Source organism: Sycon ciliatum, chromosome 12, assembly GCF_964019385.1.
Source record: "Sycon ciliatum chromosome 12, ocSycCili1.1, whole genome shotgun sequence".
In the NCBI taxonomy this organism is placed as follows: Eukaryota; Metazoa; Porifera; class Calcarea; order Leucosolenida; family Sycettidae; genus Sycon; species Sycon ciliatum.
Window position 1 is genome coordinate 10788775 of NC_088654.1, and position 21295 is coordinate 10810069.

The 21295-nt window shown below is 48.5% G+C and overlaps 1 protein-coding gene across 1 annotated transcript in view; it reads left to right on the plus strand.

The window, feature by feature from the left end:
* LOC135828487 (signal peptide, CUB and EGF-like domain-containing protein 3) overlaps positions 1-21295 on the plus strand; it is a 126738-nt gene that overhangs the window by 72686 nt on the left and 32757 nt on the right. Inside the window, exons 5-6 of the mRNA XM_065340931.1 lie at positions 8799-8870; positions 19363-19434. Coding sequence (XP_065197003.1) covers positions 8799-8870; positions 19363-19434 — 144 coding nt within the window. The remainder of the gene's footprint in view (positions 1-8798; positions 8871-19362; positions 19435-21295) is intronic.

A 21295-nucleotide genomic window follows, 5' to 3' on the forward strand; every position in this document is an offset into this window, starting at 1 on the left:
GCCACAAACTAAAGCTTGGTCCGTGGACAATGCTCTGCCTCAATTTCTAGCTGATTTCTTTGCCCTTTGAGTGGACAAAAGAGATTCGAAAAATTGCTCTGGGAAGCGACAATTTTAATGAAGAGGAGGAAGTAGAAGACTAAGATGGCACAGCATACCATCCTGTGGCAAAATTGATTCTATGGACGTGTCAGACAGAAAGGGTCAGTGTTCGAGATGGCCAACGTTCATGGGTTATGCGCCCGGCATGACGTCATCGAGCAGACCTGGATGAAGACAAATTGGAAAGGCGGCGGGTCTGGGCCAAACAGGCATGTTGGTTTGGACACATGCTGGCAAGTACCAAACGGCAGGGACACGGTTTCCGAGTCCAGAGCGAAATAACGAGGGCCATTTTCCGGCATCCACACAGGCCACCACTGGGCCAGCGGCCAGAACAGGAATGCCACTGCATGGTACATTGGCGAGGAACGCATAATGGTCACCCAGCAGCGCCGGTGGTGGTAGACACCAGTTGACCTCGCCTTCCCAGGCTTGGGTGAAACAGTCCACAGCTTCGCACCCTGGTGACCACCACTTTGAGTTGAAGAGGGGTAGTTGAGCTGATAGGTGGCTTGCAAAGCGATCCACTGTCAAAGGGCCCCGTTTGGCGTTAAAATGGCAAAATAAAAATGGCTCCAACTGCCAGTCATCATTGTCAATGATTCTCGACAAGTAATCCGCTGTAACATTGAGGTCCCTCAGGACCCACTGCGCAAACAGACATGCCTTAATCGTGGTGTAAAACAGAAATATAGCAACGGCTGGTTCCTGCAACTCAACCTTGCCGCTACCGTTGCACAGGATCCTGACTACATTCTGGTTGTCAGTGTTGATGCAGATCTGGCGCTGTGCAATGTGAGTGCGAAGTGAGACCAAAGTGTACCGGATTGCGAGGAGTTCCCGCAAAGTGGACCTACTGGTCCTGGCACTAGAGTGAAATGGCCATTTGCCTCGGGCAACGGCAACACCATCATGTAGACAGAACCCACCCCAGCCTGTGTCGCTGGAATCTGACCACGTCAGAGACATGATGAGCAGCTTGCAGGGCCAGATGGGCTGCCCATGGAAACTCTGAAAATGTTGCCGCCAAAATGAAATCTCTGCCTTCACCAATGGCGTAATACTTGCGTAGGCGTCCCAAGACTCGGCAGAAACATCAGCGACCAGTGCGTGTAGTGAACGAGTTTGGAGACGCGAGATGCTACCGAGTGCCATCCACATCGATACAAGAGATTCCGCCAGTCTCGCCAGGTAACGTACCGGAATCTGCTCAGATGAACCATTCAGCCGCTCAAGAATCGCTAGTAATCTGTCAACCCTGGTTGGGGAAAAATGGATCCAGTTCTCTGTACTGTCAACCATGTGACCGAGCGTTTCATTTACCAACCAACCCGCACATGTTAGGTCTGCCCGGACAATGTCAACCATCTGTCGGGCTGCCACTAGCGAAGATGCAGCGCCCGTACCGTCATCTAAAAACATTAAGATTCTGAGACCCTTTCTGCGCCAGTGGGCGACAAGTGGTCGCAGGACCTTAGTGAACACACCCGGGGCTGGTTTTAGACCAAACGGTAAAGCAGCAAACCGGAAATAACGCACAGTGCCATCAAGAGGCCAAGAAAAATCAAGGTATTTCCTATGAGCTTCGGCCACCGAGATATGGTGATACCCATCTTTCAAGTCAAATGTGAACATAAAGCACTCGGACTGAAATAACTGGGGAATGACTAAGCTGGCCAGTGGGGCTTCCTCAACGGCACCCGACAAACACAAATCCCGTATATAGGAGGACACAAACTCAGCATGGGAGAAAACAGAAGGGGAATTACAGATGACCTTTGGAGGCTGCCGCTGGTGAGGCACTGAACATGCTGGGGCTGCCGAATTGCCCATTGGCTGCTCCACCAAATCGCGGTTGGTCTTGCCATGGACCACGCTGCTGGCTAGGGTGTACTCTGGCCATGTGGCCCACCTGTCCACAGGGATAGCAAGTGACTCCCGCAGAGCCCAGAACTCTGCCTCTGTCTCTGAACGCCCCGAAGCCAGTGTTTCTTTAGCCGAACTCTGCAGGCGGCCTAGACATATACTGCTGGCTTGGGGTGCGAAAATTCCGCTGCACATGCTCCCGCGTGCTATTGGGACGTGCTGGAATCCGCCGTGCTGTGGCAGCCGCCTCAGCAATCCTCTTGTCACCTGCCATCCCGTCACCCAGCACACCGTTTTCATAAACTTTGACTGTTTTCCAATCGTAAGCGTCCGCAATCCGGAGATGCTTCTGGCGGAGGGTCAGGGTAGCCTTACTTTTGCTAGGTATGCAGCCGCGTCATGACCTGATGCCAGTTGAGTGAGCGCTCCCCCCCCCCCCCCACGCCATCGAGCACAGTTTGATTTACGTCAAATTTTTTGGCGGGCCAGCTTGCTTCAACGTGACCTGGTTCGACTTGGAGGCTGCCAGCTCAGCCCGCGCAACCCTCGTCTCTCTCTTTATGTCCTGGATCTCCTCTGACAGCTGTCCGAAGACCTGTGCGAACCAAGCTGGCGGGGAGCCGACAACCTCCGGGGAATCCACCATGACGGGATCCGGAGCAGGTTCTTGCTCCTCGACGTTGCCAGCACGGATACGCTGGCAACGTCGTCAACCAGAGTTCTGGGTGGAACTGTGGTTTGAACCAGGGTGCAAGCGAAACGCTTGCCAGCGGGTTTTGACTTCTCGTTTGTGGCATAGTCAAGCTCTTCCACGGATGGACAAAAATGCAAACTACAACGAAAAGAGAAAGACCACAATGAAGAGAAAAGTTTGAGAACACTGACAAAAAACAGCTGACACAATCCTGGTGCCGTAACTATGGTGAAAATGCTGGCAAAAAATGCATTTTTCGTTTCATTCGCTACGCTCGGCCAACGAAAAATAACACTTTTTCACTTCTGGTAGGGTCCAGAAACTGACCGCGTGGGTTGTCCCCTGTAGACTAATTCCCCTACTCCGGTTTCCCACGCTGTCATGCACAGACCAGCCAACTGGAACACGCACTTAGGTGTAGAAGAAGTTAGAATACATTCATAGGAGTAAAATAACCTTGTATTACGAGAGCAACCGAAAGAAAAACCGAACGACACCACCGGAAGACCTCGGCAATCCCAAACCGCCGCTTCCAATGCTAGAGAGAAAGAAAGATGAGGCAGAAGTATGACGCCTGCGCACAAACGACCCTCTCAGCGTCGTACACTGTATACGCTGAATACAGAGCACATTACAGTACCACGCATGGACTGCATGAAGCCTGCGCCCGCAGCGACGAGCCGCGGCCAGAACAAGGCGCAGGGCGCATGCAGTAAAGTAAATTGAAATCTTCGAAGAGAACAGTTCAAACAAACGATCAAGGGAAGTCATAATAATAACAATAGAAAGAAGCAGAACAAAGAGTGACAGGGTGGAGTTGCTTGGACGCTACGTAGACTTCTACAGTATCGTGGAATGCAGCAAGGAACGGAACTAATTACGTAAATGTAAGAAAACGACGTACCAACACTCAACTGTAGCAAGTCTTGAAGACGCATGCACCGCAGAGAGAGAGAGAGAACAATTACATTTCACCCCTGGGGGAGGGAAAACAACACAAGTTCCATCAGTATGTGTGGCACGTGTTGTGAGCTGCCTTTGGAGTGAAAACTTGTCAGTGCCTTCTAGTTTCGGCCTGGTCCCATAGCTCAGTGGTTAGAGCATTGCTCATGACAAGCAAGGTCCCGGGTTCGAGTCCTGGTGGGTCTGGCAATTTTTTTCTCTTTTCAAGCAGTTCACTTCCCTGCCTGATACTTTGAATTTGACGTTCTCCCGATCCTTTCAAAGAATTAATCACTTTCTTTCACTTCTGGTAGGGTCCAGAAACTGACCGTGGTTGGGCCCCCTGGGGGAGGGAAAAGACCCAAGTGCCATCAGTAGGTGTGGCACGTGTTGTGAGCTGCCTTTGGAGTTCGAGTCCTGGTGGGTCTGGCAATTTTTTTCTCTTTTCAAGCAGTTCACTTCCCTGCCTGATACTTTGAATTTGACGTTCTCCCGATCCTTTCAAAGAATTAATCACTTTCTTTCACTTCTGGTAGGGTCCAGAAACTGACCGTGGTTGGGCCCCCTGGGGGAGGGAAAAGACCCAAGTGCCATCAGTAGGTGTGGCACGTGTTGTGAGCTGCCTTTGGAGTGAAAAACCTGTCAGCGCCTTTTTTTTTCTTTCTTTTTTTTACTGAATACCACAGTACCATCAGATGCTGCACAGCGGGGGCGGTGGCATATTGGATGGAAGTGGGGGCGGGGCAAAAGTAACTCCTCCGACCAAAGGTCTCGGAATCATCGTTACTCCTGTGCGCCGATACATAGGAGAAAAGAAACATGTGCATCCAAGAGGGAAGCACCGGCTTTGCAAACGATAATGGGGATAATTTGAGATTGAGATAGGACAAAACAATAGTAAAAGCAGTGCACCATAGGAAGATGGAGAGAACTGATAATCGGATTTTAAGGCTGAGCGAAGGGGATCAAAGAGGGGTAGAAGGGAGCTGGAGTGCGGTCAGTATAATTAGGCTGGTGTGTTGGCAGAGATCATAGCCTGTCTGTGGCCCACTCCCACTTGCTGCGCCGCAAGTGGTCGTTGACGTTTTTCTTGAACGTGTGCATACCTCTGCGAGAAGGGGGAGACTGCAGAAGGGTAGGTGGGAGCTGATTCCACGTTGCGATGAGGGAGTGGGGAAATGTCTAGGTTTGGCCTGGTCCCAAAGTGTTCATTTTCGTTCTCTTCTGCTGCTTCTGTTGCACAATGCGTGTACATTTTGAATGTGCGTTTTTGTACTCTGCCCACGATCGTATCATGTGGATCGAGCGCAATAATTATCATCCGTTGCCATGACCAGCATGAGTACGTTATGTGCTCACTGTTGCAAAAGAAGGATCCATGAGCGGGATTCGAACCCAGCACTCCTGTCTTTCCGGGACAGTGTCCTACCGATTGAGCTACCGGGGACCACACCTACACTCATGGGTCCTTCTTGCTACATCACTCACTGCTTCACCGCTTGCAGCATCTTTATTCTGTATGTATACAACCCAGTTCCTGTGTGTATGGTACCGGATTTGAGATGGCCACTTCAGCATTTTTGGGCTGTTGTGGCTCTTTGTTGTTTTGTTATTTTCTGAGTTGACTGGTTGTTGAAACTGAGAGAGAACGGGTCGCTGAGAGTGAGTGGTTTTCGATGTGCATTCCCACTGTCATCCCAACTAGTACACCACATCACTTGTCCCGTCGCCAAAATTGAGCCATGCTCAACTTCTGCGATGGCCCAGTTGTGGCAGTTGTGCGTCGCATCGAGCATCGCATCGAGCACCGCATCGCATCGAGCATCGCATCGAGCATCGCATCGAGCATCGCATCGAGCATCGTATCGAGCATCGCATCCCAAAAATGCTTCTCTGAATCTCGCTAGCTTAAATCTACAATTACGGTCACCATAGTGACCGTACTTTCGTATAGTGACCTATAGAGCGTAGCGGCAAACATGGAACATTTACGACAGAAAATGTTCCGAAAAATGTAGGGCCAAACAGGTTGGCACCAATGCGTAACCTATGAACCACATGTGTTTGTAACCTGTGAACATGAACAAGAAAACAACGAGCAAAAAAAAACACAGTGTAGAAAGGAAAAAAATCGAAGAAGAGAGTGGACTACAAACATTGATGGTAGTTCAATTTGCGTGGGCCTCCGTGGCGGAGTTCTTGGAATCTCATTGTTATGATGAAGGAGCAGGAAATACGAATAGTGAGTACAGAGTCCAAGTTTAAATACACCTGCTACAAGCTCCTCAGTGGAGGTAGATAACGAGTGAATAGCAGATGAAGGAATTAAGAACTCAGATGGTGAGCCAAGGAAGAAATTGAAACATGAAAAATTGTGGGCACAAGCTATGCGATTGAGTCCACCAACTGAACCAGATTTTGAACAGTCAGACGTGCACGATGTCGCCTGACTGTTCAAAATCTGGTTCAGTTCGTGGACTCGATCGCATAACTTGTGCCTACATTTTCCAAGATAAAGGAATGAGTTTATTTGTAGGGCAAAGTGACGCACTTTCTACAAAGTTGTTGTTGTAGGGGCACACGTAGAAAGTGGTGGTGTGTATCAGTGGTGTGCGCCTACAACAACAACTTTGTCATCAATGGCAGGAGGGACAGCGGAGGAACCTCACACAACGGGCGGGCAGTGCAGTGAATGCCCCATGGACCTCTGGGACCGTCGCCTCGTCTGGCCTTCCATTTTCTCTCACCTCGTCGTCACATCACTACGGGACCATTAAGTTCGATCTATCATTATGGATGTATGCGTGGCAACGTTATCGCGAATTTCTAATAGATTGTCTGCTTCACACGCTTGTCTATATTCTAGCGCCATCTGTAAGCATGTTCCAGCAGCACTGTATGTGTCGTTATCACCTTTAGAACTTTTGACACCTTCAACTTCTTTGGGTAAGCCACTTTTCTATTTAGGAAGTGCGCAATTGGGCCACTTTACCTTACAAATATACTCATTCCTTTAATTGCTTTATTCATTACCTACATCCACCGAGGAGCTCTCAATCAGTGAAACAGCTTCCTCGCTATTAAGTATGGTGTTGTGAATGTGGACAAACAATGCAGTGGGGAGAGGGGGACGTTCTAGATTATTTTCAAATGGCCGCCGGAGTTTTTGTCGATACTGAGTTATTATTAGAGGCACTAGACATATTCACTGCGGGTCGAAAGAAAAGCACTGAGGCAGCCTCCATTGGAAGCAAACATAGCAACAACTGGTGCCAAAGCAATAACCGACGCCTCCGACTGCAGGATACTCTCATCAGCGGCCCTTGGGATGGCAATGTCCCCAAATCACACAGGCATGGCAAGAAACGAAAGTTCATTGTCGCTAAACTGGGGACAATTGGTAAGCGCAGGCAAGAAATCACGATCCAATATCCTCACAAGTTCCTAATAGGTCTCGGGGGAAGTGCTCGGATGGCTGCATATGTGATAATGCCACTTACTCTTTACTCCACAAATATAATTATGATTTGTAAGGCTCCCCCTTGGTCCCTTATGGCAGAGCTGCTCACATGCACTGCCATTTATCCCCTCAGGTGTCATGTGCAGCAGCGCGTACTATGCTTTATCTGGCGCTGCCTTCACGATGCCTCGAGCCGACTATTTAAACATTTCTTCTCCACCGTTCCATCCCCGATAACGCGGGGTAGTAGTAGTAGTAACTTGCTCCTTTTCAGCCATCCATTTCTACTCACTCGCGGCCAAGCGCACAACACAATCATGCAGATGTTATGCTATGGAATGATCTGCCTCCGGAAATTAGATGCATTGCAAGCTTTTTAGTTTTCAAGCCCAACACCATAAGCCGTTATTATCGCAAAGTTAACTATAGACCTGGTCCATTGACGCTCATATTTAGTACTTTTCTCTCCCTGCACGACTTCTCCCCACCACTCTCCTTCACTCACTATTGCCTTACCCAAGTAGGTCCAGTTTAATTTCTTTAAACCTTTTATCGATTTACCACTAAAATAAGGAATACAACAACAACATCAGGGAACGATTTACCCCGGTTCGCATCGCAGTTTGCGAATCTAAATTCACTGGCTGCGATTCGCTTTTCGTTTTTTATCGCCCAAAACTGCAATGGACTGTCCATGCATACCAGTATGTACAAAGACCATTCTGTACTGTTTGTGTGCAGTTTGCATGCGACTGTTGTACACACTGCTGACTAGGGAGTAGTATTTTACTAGTATTTTACTACTCCAACCAACTAGTCTGTACTGCTCAGGTCGCGGATCGCGCTCTGTTTGATTTTGGACACTGCACTAGCCACTGACATTATGATAGCACTGCTCGACCGGTCGTTAAAGTTTTATACACGGTGGTGACTTTCCCTGAAGTTCTCCTTTCTTCTTTCACTGTCAAGCTCAATTCGGTTTGTTTCCGTTCGACAAGACACAGTTGAAGTAGATGATTCTTAGTCTCATGTAGCCAACATGTCAGTGAATCTGATCACCGTCCAGAAGCGGGAAAAAGAACCGGACGCGCCAGGAGTGTCGATTCGTTTTGATGAAGAAAAGGAGAAAAGCGAAAATTCTGTGCGCTTTGAACGAAGTGTCACGGTCGTTTGAGCGCTTTCCTGAGCTTTCTTTGTGGAAGGAATCAGTGGAACTGCCCTGTTGAAGGACATTGTGTTGTGAAGAACTCGAAGTCGGATGGACGCTGAACATGTAACAAGCCCAAGCGAAAACCATACCGTAAAATATTCAGGTCAATCGTTCGTTTGGAAAAGCGAATAGCAACGGCAGCTATTGTCCTCTTCTGCACAAAATCCTGCTATTGTACAGATATACATGTGAACTTTCGATGAAGGAAAACTGCTATCCAATACTGGGAGTTGCTAGTTAATTGTAAAACTGTGTAGCAGTGACTGCTATGCAAAAAATCAAAGTAAATCAATCCCTGAACATGAGGAGTATGCAGCATGCGGTTGTGCTGTGGCCAGTTTGCATAATGGGAAGAGATTCTATTTAATCCCTCCACTTTTCTACATGTTTCCTTATGCTGGCGCAGCTCTCTTTGTATGCACGTTAATGGAGGGAATTCCGAAACAGCCTTGTAAACTGTAAATAGGTATTCGGCATTCGTCAAATGTATTTTATTGTTTCTGGTCTTTTGGTGTCTTTTCCAGTGGTTTGGACCACAACACTTTCCGGGAGTTTCCACCGAAACTACTCTACAGTCTTCTAGATCTTCGACTTTTGTGAGTACTTTCCAATCCCATAGTATCAAGCTTGACTCAGCTGCTATCAAACATATGGGAGTTTTGTGATATTTTGTAGTCCTCCGAGGTGTCATTTTTGGCCTGCTAGCACAATTGTGGTAGTTCCGCCGAGCTATGTCTGATATGTGCATGACTCTTGGTGTAGTGACTGTATGTTTGGTCTCTTTCATTCATGCGCTTTCAGTAAACTGCTGATATGCTAGAATTATAGTAGACCTCTCTGCACTGCGTTCTTTCTGTACGCACTCTCCACATACTGGGTATGCCATGGGTAGCAACATGCAGTCTACCGGCGACGTATGTCTCACGTGATACATGTTTTAGCTACATTGTACATATTGACGGATCATGGCGCAAGGTCGAGGAGACCAAGAGAGAGAGAGAGAGAGAGAGAGAGAGAGAGAGAGAGAGAGAGAGAGAGAGAGAGAGAGAGAGAGAGAGAGAGAGAGAGAGAGAGAGAGAGAGAGAGAGAGAGAGAGAGAGAGAGAGAGAGAGAGAGAGATAGAGAGATAGAGAGATAGAGAGACAGAGACAGAGACAGAGACAGAGACAGAGACAGACAGAGACAGGCAGAGACAGGCATAGACAGGCATAGACAGGCATAGACAGACAGAGACAGACAGAGACAGACAGAGACAGACAGAGACAGACAGAGACAGTCAGAGACAGACAGAGACAGACAGAGACAGACAGCGACAGACAGAGACAGACAGAGACAGACAGAGACAGACAGAGACAGACAGAGACAGACAGAGACAGACAGAGACAGACAGAGACAGACAGAGAGAAGAAGACAGACAGACAGACAGAGACAGAGGGAGAGATAGAGAGAGCCCGAGATTGGCGGCCAGATCCAAATTGCCTTGATTATTCCCATAGCTATGCAACGTTACTTTAGTAACGCCAAGCGTTAGCCAGGGCCCGCACAGCTTTAATTGTGTTTGCTTGTTTGTGCCTGACGGCATTGGCATGCCTGGCGCTATCCCGTACTTGTCCCGTACTGTATCATCAAAGACAGCTGGCCACGTCAAAAGCGCGATGGCCCTGCTCCATGTCATCCAGAAAGTCAATAACTAAGACTCAGTGCAGTGCCAGGGGTCATCAATTATCAGGCCTGGCGATGTCCTACGTTGGACATCCCGGAATCCAGCATGCATCTATGATGTTCGCATAGCTATCATGACACATAACTCAAAACTTTGTGCCGTGATCAAGGAAGATGAAACTTGGCACTCAAACAAACGCAATGAAGGCCTTTCATCTCAAAAGTTGTCGTTCTCCTGGCGGCTTGCCTCAAGCGAGTCGAGGTTTGTATCTTGCCTCAGCGTGTCTTTGTTCAGCGTCGAGATGGCTTCAGGTTCTCCTTTGGGTTTTGAAGGAGCTGATCCTGTACTGGTAACGGACAACAAGATGAGTATAGCTGCGTCGGACATTCAATGCAGGACTAAGCGCCAGGCGCAAACTGATGATGCTGGTGGCGAGAAGGAGAGCTCTGTGCCACACTTGAACTTTGCAGCCTAGACAGCATGTGTGGGCATGCGTATATTTTCCGCCATATTGCCAGGTGTGTCCTTACCACCATACTTATCAACCTTACTTTATGAAAAGTGCCATTTTTGACTGGATGGGTATGTTTGGCGTTGATATCAGCGATCTAATTCTCACCTTTGTTTGAAAAGAATTATCCGTCTCCGACCTCTTTAAAAAAATAGCCTAGAGGTCTATAATTTTGAAACACACTATAGTCTTGTCATCACCATCTTGTAACATTTTATCAGCCCACCAACTTCGGTGGTTGGACGGCCATGGAGGGGGGTGCGGGGTCGTCCCCCGGGAAAAAATTTCAAAAAATGAAGCCAAATGCAAGCATTTCCGGGCACTTGGTGCCATTTCAGTGTTACCACAATGAAAGATTTTTGATTCTGCAACAAACCAAGAAGACGCTACGATCGGGGACAAACATTGCAATCCCCAGGGAAAAAATTCCAAATTTGAAGCCAATTGCAAGCATTTCTAGGCATTTGATGCCATTTCAGTTGAAGTCGTAACTGCAATGAAATACTTTTTTGATTCCGCAACAAACCACAATAGGGGACAAGGATTTGCCACGTTTGTGCTGTGCTGTGATCATACGGCGCGCGTGCGCGCTTTGTTGCAGTGTGCTCAAAAAAACAAAACAAAAAAGTGGGGCGGCCAAGGCCGCCCTGGCTGTTTTTTGTTTTTGTTTTTTTTGTTTTTTTGTTTTTTCGTTTTTACTAAGGCCACAGCTTCCAATTATGACATGCAAAGCAGTGGTGCAGCCTCTCAGGCATGAATCGTGGACGTGGTGACGGGGTCTGATGTGCTCCACCGACCTAGGGTCTCGGCTTCACTGCGCAGCGAACGCGTAGAAAGAAAACGGGGAGCTAATAATTATCGAGAGATGGGATGGGGGGGGGGGGAGAAGAAGAGAAGAAAGAGATAGAGAGAGAGAGAGTGTGTGTGTGTGTGTGTGTGTGTGTGTGTGTGTGTGTGTGTGTGTGTGTGTGTGTGTGTGTGTGTGTGTGTGTGTGTGTGTGTGTGCGTGTGTGTGTGTGTGTGTGTGTGTGAATGGCTCGCCTCTGGTTCTGACGCTGACAGGCGTCGCTTTGTCGAGGCTCGTGGCAAGTGCAGAGCTGCCGTGCGTAATGCAAAGAGTGAGTGGATTGGACGTAAAGCTAATGTGGTTGAGTCAAGTCGGTTTAGTGGCAAGCACGCATGGTCTGCAATCCGTGATATACAGAAGTGCTATTCGGGATTATCACCTATCTCCATCCCATCCATCCGTGACAGTGACGGAGTTATCTGTAGCTCCCAGGAGGGGCAAGAGAAATGCTGGCTGCAGCATTTTGCCCGTCTATTGAACGTTCGCAGCACCTTCGATGCTACCATCTTTGACCACATTGAGCAGCGTGAAGTTGATGAGTAACTCGGCCAACTTCCCTTGCTAGAGGACCTCACTATGGCTATACGCCAGCTGGCTAATTGCAAGGCTCCTGGCTCATCTGGAATTGCGCCTGAACTGCTTAAAGCTGGTGGTACACCATTGCTTGAGGCTCTGCTTGATGTTATTCACACTGCATGGACCAACGGAACGGTTCCCCAGGATTGGCGGGATGCCCAACTCGTCCCGATTCCCAAAAAGGGTGACTTGACCAACTGCAACAACTGGCGCGGCATTGCTCTCCTAGATGTCGCTGGCAAGGTTTGTGGCCGTCTCATTCAGGACCGCCTCCAACTTGTCGCGGAACAAGAACTTCCAGAATCCCAGTGTGGCTTTCGCCCTGGTCGCGGCTGCGCTGATGCCATATTTTCCATTCGCCAGCTCATCGAGAAATCGTACGAGCACCGTCAGAAGCTGTTCTGTGTCTTCGTAGACTTGAAGAAAGCATATGATTCCGTACCACGCCAAGCACTCTGGCTAGCATTGGGGAGGCTAGGCATTCCTAAAGGGCTCCTCAATCTAATCCAATCGTTCCACGAGAGCATGCAGGCAGCTGTGCGCGTCGGTGCCAGCACTACCGAGTCGTTTGCGGTCAACAATGGCCTTCGTCAAGGCTGTGTGATGGCCCCAGTACTTTTTAATCTGTACTTCGGTGTTGTGCTTGAGCGGTGGGCACAAGTGATGCAGGACAGCGACCATCCACCTGGCATCCTCATCCAATTTAGCATCAATGGCAACCTTTTCTCTAAGCCCGCTCGCCAGTCTACTGCCGCAATCATCAACGACATTGAGTACGCAGATGACGCGGTCTTGCTCGCTGAAGACCGCCCTGGTGCTGAGAAGTGCCTTGAAACATTCTGCACGGTTGCTTCTTCCTTTGGCCTCTGCGTCAACGCTGCTAAAACGAAATTTCTCGTGGCAGGTAGCCAAGTCAACATGCCTGATAGAGCCGATATGAACGTCAACGGTGATACTGTGGAGCACGTTCCATCCTTCATTTATCTGGGGTCCGTCGTGACACCGGATGTCCGCTCCTCTACTGACGTCAGTCGCCGCATAGCTGAGGCTTCCAAAGCCTTTGGAGCTCTTCTTCCAGTCTTGTCGGATCGCTCGCTGTCATTAGTCAGTAAGCGAAAGCTATACGTGGCCTGTGTCTTGTCCATTTTGCTGTACGGCAGTGAGTGCTGGACGCCCTTGAAAGCTGATAGTAGACGTTTGGATGCCTTCCATCATCGCTGCATTCGCACAATATTAGCCATCCCTCGCAGTCAGCAACAATCCGATCGCATCACGTCTGCGCAGTTACGTCCTCACTGGGGTGACCCAGTGCCACTCTCTGTTAAGATGCGCCATCGTCGTTTAGAGTGGCTTGGTCATGTGGCTCGGATGTCAGAGGACCGTGTCCCATTGTAGCTGTTGTTTGGTCGTTTGTTGGCTGCGGTCCCAGGCGTAGGTGGAGAGACGTTGTGGCTACTGACACGAAGTCCATTCCAAACTGGTTTGATTGCGCACAAGACCGGTCAGCTTGGCAAGAGCAGGTTCTGGTTTTTCAGCCTCCTCGGGCAGTAGAGAAATCCGTACTCTGCTCATCTTGCAACCGGGCTTTCTCTCGTCCTCAAGACAAGGCACGGCACAAGTGTTTGGCTGAGCGCCAACTTCCAGTCCACCAACAGCGTGGTTCAGCACAGTGCGTCAGTTGCTGCCGATGGTTCCGTAGTAAGGGTGGGCTTGCAGTTCATCGCTGCCAGCCTGCACTCCCTGAACATGCAGATACGGCATTGACGGCGTCTCTCGCTAGTTGCTGCTTCCAGCATTGTCAACGCTGCAATCGCTGCTTCAAGTCCCGGGCTGGTTTTAACCGCCATAACTGCAACCGTGGAAAACGTCTTGCTGCAGCCGATAGGGAATCACTGCCGCTGATCTGCATGCATTGCCCGAAACGTTTCCGACGACAGCAAGATTTGACGAGGCACCAGAAGTCCTGCCAATGACGGTGCACTCCAAACTCTGGCCCCCTCCGGGGGTGACATTGCCCAATGGGCAGTCATGCTATAGTAGTAGTAGTAGTAGTAGTGTGTGTGTGTGTGTGTGTGTGTGTGTGTGTGTGTGTGTGTGTGTGTGTGTGTGTGTGTGTGTGTGTGTGTGTGTGTGTGTGTGTGTGTGTGTGTGTGTGTGTGTGTGTGTGTGTGTGTGTGTGTGTGTGTGTGCGTGTGTGTGTGTGTGTGCGACGGCCTTGTTCTACATTCTTTGTTGCAGAGAGACATATGAACTGCACGTCTTCTTGGCCTTTCCCCTCCCCTCGTTGGAAAGGTTGCTGGTCGCTTCGCACTTGAAGTGGATGTGTGAGAACTAGCTGTAAGGTCGTTGAATGCTCAGTACCCTTGTCAGTTTTGTGCCTAGTGCGAGTGCTGCATCGCAGCTGTTACGCGCCACCTTACTGTCAGCGCAATGTGCACTCGCAATTCATGTATAAAATAACCGTCTTGATCTAAGAACAACATCGTATCCAACAACACCGTCCTCCTGTGCATGCTGAACGGTAGCAGAGGATGGTTTGACTTCCGCCGCTCCAACCACCTGACGTGTCACGGTTCACCTGAAGAGTCTCAAGCTGGGTCACGAAGGACCAGAAAAGGAGGCGACCGAGGACGGGCGCTTGACTCAGGAGTAGAGCAACGGAATGATGCGGTGTATGTACATCGACTGAAACGCGAGGGAATGGCTGCTGAAGATCTACGCTCAGGAAAGGACATGACGAGAGCTCAACGAATACTGGATGTGACCATGGTGACACCATGAGCAACTTGAGGGAACGGCTACGACGTGGTTATCATACCTGCATGCTGAGTATCTGATATCTGCATCAATATCCAGATTACGTTTTGTTTTACGCTTATGTTACGGCAATATTTACTGCAAGGAGCCCCCGGTATGGGGCTGCGTTTACTATACAGGTTTGTACATTTTGCAGCGGCTAGAGATAGTAGAGTCTTCGGCTATGTTTTCAGATAGGTAGCCATGCTATGGGAGGTGGGGAGGGTATAACATTGTGACACCGAGTGCTGCATCACAGCTTGTACGCGCCAGCTTTCTGTTAGGCTACGGCCTGTCAGCCCAATGTGGGAGCAATTCATGCATTTAAAAAAAGAGAGAGAAATGGAGAGAGAGAGAGAGAGAGAAAAAAAAAACGGAGACAGAGATGGAGAGAGATACGCACAGAGAGAGGCAGACAGAGGCAGAGAGAAACAAAGAGGCGGAGAGACAGAAAGAGACAAAGAGACAGACAGAAGGAGTCAAAGATACCAAGAGACAGGGACAGAGACATGCAGAAAGACACGCGGTGTAACAGTATTGAGTGAATCTCAGAATAAGACAACCGAGCAAAACTGAGCAGTGAACTATATAGGATCAACGCAACGCAGCCTGCAATCAGCAAGAGCGGCGGGATGAGGTGAAAGCTTAGCACAAAGATAAGAAGAGTGCATGTTGACGAACACGGTGCTAGCTGTTAGTGTAGAAGTAAGGTGTTAGATGTTGCGCATACAGGTAGTGATGTAGCAGGGCGTGGAGAGGAAAACGGTTACAGACGGACTCACAGACGCACACACACACACACACACACACACACACACGCACACACACGCGCACGCACGCGCTCACCCGCGCACAGACACACACACACACAGAAACACAGAGAGACAGATACAGAGAAGCGAAGCACGGCATACACATCGTGGAGAGGCTATGGATAATATGACACACTATTGTCAAAACCATTTAAATGAGCACTGCGTGTTATGCTGTTGATTTTAACGTGGCAACAAAGGTTTCAGGCTGAAAAATGCTGGTAGCCAAAAAATAGAGGTATGCCAGTGATGTTCTAACCACTATAGTCTGTTTCAAAAAGATTTACAATCAGGTTTGGGTCTTAAAAAGTATGAAGATAAGGGGAATTTGGACAACAAAGTACATAGAATGGCTTGTTAGGACACGGCAAATTGTTCTGTGAAGGTTTCGGAACAATGGGACCAACCGTTAAGGAGTTAGAATTTCGGCCAGGTTTCCGGCCTTTTCCCATGGTTTACAATTTGCCCAGGAAGCCAGTATCGATTTTTCATCAAAACCTACGATTTATCCTTTCCTTTTTGGCCTTGTGGTTATGAATGCTGTCTGCTGACCATGAAGTTGTGAGTTCAAATCCCAACCTATCCTCAAGTCAAACTTTTTTTTTCATTGTTTTGGTGATCAAGCTGGTACAAGACAAAGAAGATGGCTACACCAAACGACTTGTTGTTGGAGCTCGCGCTTCCTGCCGAACTGACTGACACTTGACTGGCTCACGCCATGTGACCAGACCCACAACACTGCAATGGTGTGAGTGAATTATAATGGAAGTCATCGCGCTGTAGCTTTTTGAGATATATTTTAGTATTTCAAGATCGCCAATTTATTTGAATTTAGCAGTCAACGCCGTCTTCTATCAGCGTTCACAAGCGTCTGCTTTTCTCAAAATGTCGTCGAAGTCACACGGATAGCTTTGCCAAGTCATGGCCTTGGGAATGAGTCCGTGTCGATGTCGTTTTCGTCACACAGTGAGTAAATTGCATCGCAGCTCAAAGAAACTATTTTGGTCACAAAACGGACCCATGCAGCTCGTCAACATTTACAACACTTTCGTTTCGACATGTCCTCTCTGACTCCATTGTCGATACGAGGAAGAACTCGTTTGTTGTAAACCAGACGTACATGACTGTGTCAACGTGAGTGAGTTGTCATTTTTCCTGCTTTCGCGCGGAATATTTCTTCGAGTTCACAGTGAGTTTTTCCAGGCAGCGCTCAAGTGCTCATACGGTAAGACGCCAAACTCCGCGGGCGATCGCCAGGATTGTAAATCTTTTTGAAACGGACTGTAAGCTATGGTGTAGCTGCCATACCAACAGAGACCAATTAAAGGGGAAGTTAAGGCAAAAATTAAAATTTCACCAGTTGTAGTCTTCGGGGTGCTGAGTCGAATGGTCTTGGTCCGAGAAAGCTGAGGCGCTCCCTTCCTACTCGAATCCCAATCGAACTCGCGCACTTCCACCGAAACTGGGTGACTGCGCCCTACTAGATGGGGATTTGTATGCAAAATGTCACTAAAAGCGCCATTTCGTTCTTATAAAAGCACGGATGACCTCGATTGGCTCATATGTTGTAGTCTTTTGGACGCTGAGTCGACTGGTTTTGGTCCGAAAAGGCTGCGATGCAGCGTTCCTCCATTATTCCCAATCGAACATGGTTGAACAAGCGGTCAGGTGCTCCTGGGTGCGCAGATCACCTGGTCACCACGCCAGCAGGCGACAACTTTCACACCAAGGTTCAACTCGAGTTCAACTCGAGTGACAGGACTGCACCCAAAAAAGGTCAAACAGGCTAGTAAGTTGTACCCTGCAGGCACGGTGACCAGGTGACTGGTGTACGCAGGAGCACGTGACCGCTTGTTCAACCATGTTCGATTGGGAATAAAGGAGGAACGCTGCGTCGCAGCCTTTTCGGACCAAAACCAATCGAGTCAGCGTCCAAAAGACTACAACATATGGGCCAATCGCGGTCATCCATGCTTTAGTAAGAACGAAATGGCGCTTTTAGTGACATTTTGCATACAAATCCCCATCTAGTAGGGCGCAGTCACCCAGTTTCGGTGGAAGTGCGCGAGTTCGATTGGGATTCAAGTAGGAAGGGAGCGTCTCAGCTTCCTCGGACCACGACCATTCGACTCAGCACCCCGAAGACTACAACTGGTGAAATTTTATTTTTTGCCTTAACTTCCCCCTTTAACATTTTCTTCAGACTTCGAAACCCACGCGTCCTGTGCAACGACGCAGGCTGGTGGGATGCATCCCTGTACACACACACACACACACACACACACACACACACACACACACACACACACACACACACACTACTCACACACTAGTACGCGGGGAATCCCCAAGAATCCAAAATTCGCTCGTTGAGGGAATGGAGAAGGGAAAGTGTGAGAAAATTAGACTGTCACCACCAGGACTCAAACCTTTTCACCTTTGCTTGAGGCCAGGGAGCCCCAACAGGGGCGTCACACACGGTACGACCACTACGACCATGGTCGTACCACTTTTCGTCCAGGATGGTCAACCCAATTCATCCAAAAAGCAATAAAAAATTCAAGGATCTTCGGACTTGTACAAAACATCACAATTTTCATTGCAAGGAGCATTCAATTATTTGGTTCAGACTTGATGCCTAGCAGCTAGCACCTCAAGACTCCAGGCGGCTATCCATTGTGATAGGCGGTTGGAGTCACGGGTAGAGACAACCAGATGATGGATTCCTCACGGACGCATTCACTGCAAACTTGACGGAAACAGTGCTGGCGGCGATCACTGGGTCCAGAACTAAAATTTTCCAATATCGACCATGTTACAATGGCGATCAGCACAGTCAAGAGACGCTACGACTAGAGTGTTACTTGTCAGCTACCACAACATATTCTTTCCACAACAACACCTACCTAGTAGACCTACCTCTGGCTCCTGACGATCTACTGTAAGCTGATGCGAAAATGCATTACATCTACACCCGCGAACGCCGCGCTTGTCAACGAATTTGGGAAGCGCTTCATTCTCCGAAGTTGAAAAGTGTTTGGACTGCTGCTCTACGGCGGCAGAACATTCTGCAGCTGTTCACCAACACGACCTGCTTCACCAAACGACATACGATCATTTCATTCTCCGAATTTTCTGGTAGCAGCAACAAGAATTGCGTCCGCGACGACAGTACGAAAGCCTCTTGCAAACTAAAGTCCTGTTGCCACAAAGACAGAGAAGATTCCGCAAGCCCTTTCTTCTGCTTCCAGTGTTGTAGCTCTCCGGTCCACCGGCAGATCTTTCAATCCCAACGAACAAAAAAAAGGATATTCTTCTCTCTCTAAATGCAACTAACATAATACATTACTTCGCGACTGTCCGCGGGCCGGCCGTGTACATAGTGCATGCGGCGCAGCGCACTTTCGCAGGACATGACATTATGTACGTTTTTGCACAGCGGCTGGCGCTAGGACTGTACTTCGGATTTTGCAATTTTTCGAGGGGAACAGCTTCATTTTTGCCTTGGCCACCTATGATGGATGATGTACAGAAAATACCAAAAATCCATGAGAAGCGTTTTTTTAGCTGGAGTGGGTTGTCTAATGCTATAGGGGAACCCTCCTTTTCGGCTGTAGAGTGCTAAAACGTGCCCTGTTGGCCGAAAAATCCGAATTTTTTCCCCGCGGGACCCAAACCCCCCCCGGACCTCCAGTTGTACCACTCCAACCCACCCTGTGACACCCCCCTGCCCAAAGTATCAAATTTTCACTTGAATGAAAAGTTTGTTTTTATTTGAGTTGTTATTGAAAATCACCAAGTCTGTGTGTATGTGTGTATGTCCTATGTTTTTCTGTATCTTTGCGTCTTTGCTTATGCCCTAAATTTCGTTTATCATTTGCAGTGGTTGCCGTGTGAACAGGCTGACATACTTGCCTCCAAACTTCTTCCTTAAAAATCGCAAGATCACTGAAATGTAAGTTGATCCTGAACTCAATACTCAGGAACTCAAAGCTGGCTTTTAACATATCGCTGTTGCATATACGTTCTGGATTTAGGCTTAGCAATTCTCAAATGTCAAATCAGAATGAGCAGCTGACGGTCATGTGAATAAACAGCTGTAATAGCCGTGAATTCTGCACTTACAGGTATGTGAGCATAGTGGAATAGTCCACATGATTAATTAGGAAACAGAGGGTACCAGGTTCAAGTTTCAAGTCCTGTTTGCTCGAGGGAAGCATGAGTGCAGCGAATTGGATTTTCGGTGATTGACCAATGGTAATGAGACTGATCTACCCACCTCACATTTTTCAGCAGCTGCACCTGCACCCTGATCCTTCAGGGTGGGGGTGTTCCTACAGATTCGGAAAACTCAGTCGAACTGAGTATCACGCGAACTGTGGATTTTCTTTCTTTTTGTTTGTAATCACCACTTAGCAAACATAGGGGGGGGGGGGGGGAGAGATCACCAACTCGTTTGCCCGGAACATTAATTTGAATTCTTTATTCTCACGATGGCACCATCGCCAATAAGAGATAAATTTATGAGAAGGTGAGATTGTGGGTTAAACAGTTGGAAAGCGATTTACATCACTTTGAACTTTACAAGTATGGGAGAGGGTGAGCGCTGCAGGAGCAGATTGAGTTAATCAGCAGTGAGCAGATTTCTTGTTTGAAAGTAGGTCGGGAGGAGACGTCACGAATGCTAGCAGGGAGGGCACTGTAGTATTCTAGGGACTTGTACAGTGGGGAGTCTTTACAGCGATCAGTTCTGGATGGTGGGAGGTGCCAAGTGCATGCGTGTCGAAGGCTGTATTATTATTACTATTATTATTTATTCACAATCACGTGGCACTAGCCAATGAAATGGTGATGTGGGCGATAGCCAGCCATGGCTATACTGGGCCGTAACTTGAGCGGGGGTGTTGAGCATGCGTATGTGTTGTGGGGCATATTGGTATTTTATGGAGTGAGCAAGAAAGGTGAGCTTCACTTTGCGGCGAGAGAACATTGTCGGCCATTTGAGCCAATGGAGCAGTGTTGAATGATTCAGAGGAGTGTAGAGGGGGAGATGGAGGCAGATTCTGGCCGCCTTGCGCTGGATTCGCTCAAGACGGTCAAGAGCTGCGATTGAGAGCGGGGTGACAGCAATGCATGCATATTCAATTATAGGCAGGATATATGTTTTGTAAATGAGAGAGAGTTTTTTAGTGTGAAGAGTTGATTTGAGCCTAAAGAGAATATTGAACGATTTTACAGCTTTCTTAAGCACAAAGTCAAGATGGGCTGACCATCTTAGGTCGTGCTGAAAGATGATGCCGAGATGACGATGTTGTGTTACTGTTTCTAGTAGGGTTTGCGCAAGTTTTATTTCGGGTAGCCGTGGTGGGGGTCGGTTAGCATGGTAGAACGGGAGGATGACGGTTTTCGTTTTATTGACTAGCAGGTGCCAGCGCTCTAGCCATTCTGCTGCGGCATCGACGCTTCTTTGTAGCGCAGCCTCACACTCAATGTAGCTGCCTGCAATGGCAATTAGTGCGGTGTCGTCCGCGAACTGGCTACACGAGGTTGTAGCATTTTTCACAGGCAGTGGGCAGGTCAATGGTGTACGCCAGGAACAGAAGTGGTCCCAGGACCGAGCCCAGGGGCACTTCCGCTGGTATTGGTATGAAGGCGGATGTTGTGCCTTCAGCCTGCACCCGCTGTCTGCGTCCTGTCAAGTAGGCTTCAAATCACTTGTGAGCCTTGCCGTCGACACCGTAGTGGCTCAGCTTTTTCAGCAAGCCTTGATGCCATACACGATCAAAGGCTTTACTAAGATCGAAGAAACACGTAAC